At 43.2% G+C, this 2256-nt stretch overlaps 1 protein-coding gene across 1 annotated transcript in view; it reads right to left on the bottom strand.

Moving 5' to 3' along the window:
• The window catches only part of XRCC5 (X-ray repair cross complementing 5), a 98878-nt gene extending 97035 nt beyond the window's left edge, over window positions 1-1843 (bottom strand). Inside the window, exon 1 of the mRNA XM_017895465.1 lies at window positions 1667-1843. Within this exon, the coding sequence (XP_017750954.1) occupies window positions 1667-1687 (21 nt within the window). The 5' untranslated portion in view covers window positions 1688-1843. The remainder of the gene's footprint in view (window positions 1-1666) is intronic.
• Between the last annotated feature and the right edge of the window lie 413 nt (window positions 1844-2256).

The following is a 2256-nucleotide window of genomic DNA, read 5'->3' as shown; positions in this document are numbered from 1 at the left end:
CCTCCCAAAGTGCTGGGATTACAGGCTTGAGCCACCGCGCCCGGCCAGAAATTACTCTTTTTTAAGTGACCTCTTAACCCTAGAAATGTTTTAAAAACCCGAATGAATTTCTATCAGGAAAGTTATAGATGATTTCTAAATGTTGTTGTATCTCAGGCAACATATGAAAAGAAAGATTATTTTCACTAGTTTACAAACAACACAATGCACTCATATTAAGAGATTTCTGAAGTAAAAATAGATAATTTGAAAAAAAAAGGTGCTAATAAACCACAAAATTCCTTTGAGAACAGTAAAATGTACATCCCAGTTTCAATGCCTGGGGCATAATAACCTAAAAAAACTTGAGTCACAAAATATGCTGTTGCACTTATTTGATACACATCCAGAAAAGCTACTTTTAAACCAGAAAACTCTATAGCAGACTAAAGCACTTTGTCATGAATTAGGTATGCAGAAAATGCCATCAAAGGTTTTCAAATATGGAACTTCTTGTCTGGAAGCAGAATGGTCTATATATCCGAGTTCCTATCTGGCAGCAGTAAGAAAACTGAGAAAGAGAAACTGGGCAGCATAGCAACTCTTCATTTCTATACCAAAGCAATACAGGCTGTTAGAATTTTACTTCCAGTCCATCTGCCACAAACAGCTCCTCCACTAGAGCTACAAAGTTTTCAGGAGCTGAAGGAGGAGGAACAAAGGAGGTGAGTGGCATTATTAAAAGCTCATGATCGTTTTAATCAACATTTCTCAATGACGAGTGCTCAAACTCGTTTCTTGTTTATCTGTAGGGAATGAATTCATTAATCTCTGGAACCACATCTCCCTCTAGTGACCCTTCAGAGACAACTACCACTCTTTTATGTTGAAAAAAAAAATCACTTTAAAATTCATTGTAATTTCTGTTATTGATCTGGGACACCAACGGTCATAGATTTCTAGCAACACAGGGGTTCTCCAGGGCCCTGAAACCAGACTGCTTCGATTCAAATCCGGATTTCACCACTAAAAGCCCACAGTTCTTTATTCCTCGATTTTCCCACTTGCAAAATGGGGGTAGTTTTCACTTCAAGGGGTTGTGAAGATTAAATGAGATAGGAATAAAAGGTTTACATCCGTCCCTCACAGAGTAGGCTTTCAATAAATGCGGGATATTACGTTATTATAAAGGTAATAATACGACACTTTGCATTTTAAGTTATTTTAGTCACTGATAGTCCCCCTCTTAAGTTTTACAACAAGCCCTGTGGGATAGTTGCTTTATCACAGCTAATTTTCATTCTGATAGAGATCTTAAGAACCCAGGGTCAGAAGTAATAGAGGAAGTGGGGTTAAGGAGTGGAATGGCATAAAGGGAGAGAGAGGGGGAGGCGGGTGGGGAGGGAGGTGAGACAAAGAGCAGATAGAGAGGGAGAAAAGGGATGGGATGGGTGGGTAGTGTAAGAGGTGGAGTCAGTGAGGCTCAAATTCAGGTCTTGGAACCCCAAATCCCCAGTTTTTCTCATAGCGCATCCCTCGGTCCCGGCCCTCCTGACTGAGCCCACCACCATGATCTTCTCTTGCCCCATTCTTTGGCATGGCCGTGATCCCACGATTCTCGCTTCCGAACCACCCTCTCCGGATCCCCCCGCAAGGGTAAGGCCCAAGCCCACGGCTTTCTTTATACCTTATTCCCCGACCGCACCATGTTGCCGGTCCTCAGGCGCTTTGGTCGCTTCTTCCGGGCGGGAACCTGCCGTCTCCCAACTCGCTTCCGGTGGACTAGCGGCAGATAGCGGGAAGAGCCGCTTCGCTTCCTGCTAGGCCTGAAAGGGGCGGGGAAACCGTGCCCCGCAGCTCTGAGCATGCGCAGATTCCCGCCGAGCTTGCGCAGACTCCCCCCGAGCTTGCGCAGATTCCCGCCGAGCATGCGCAGATTCCCGCCGAGTATGCGCAGATTCCCGCCGAGCATGCGCAGATTCCCTCCATTCCGCCCTATTCGGGAGCGTGTGGTCCTTGAGCCTTTTGAAACGCTAGTACGACAAATTTACTTAACGATTCGCTTGATCACTTAAAGATTCACTTCCCTTTTCTCTCATTGAGAAAAACACCTACGTCATTTTGTGTCAGAGCTGTGGAGTTAGATTTTCTTTTCTTTTTTCTACTTTTTAAAAAAATCTTTTTTCCTTTTTTTAATTTCATTTTTTCATTTATTTTTTAACTTTTGATTTTTTGTTCTCTTATCATTTGTGGGTTTTTTTCTACTTTTTTTTTTTG

The sequence above is a fragment of the Rhinopithecus bieti genome, unplaced genomic scaffold (genome assembly GCF_001698545.2).
Source record: "Rhinopithecus bieti isolate Rb0 unplaced genomic scaffold, ASM169854v2 scaffold_26676, whole genome shotgun sequence".
Classification (NCBI taxonomy): Eukaryota; Metazoa; Chordata; class Mammalia; order Primates; family Cercopithecidae; genus Rhinopithecus; species Rhinopithecus bieti.
The sequence above is the reverse complement of the archived record's forward strand: the minus strand, read 5'-3'. Positions and strand labels throughout refer to the sequence as shown.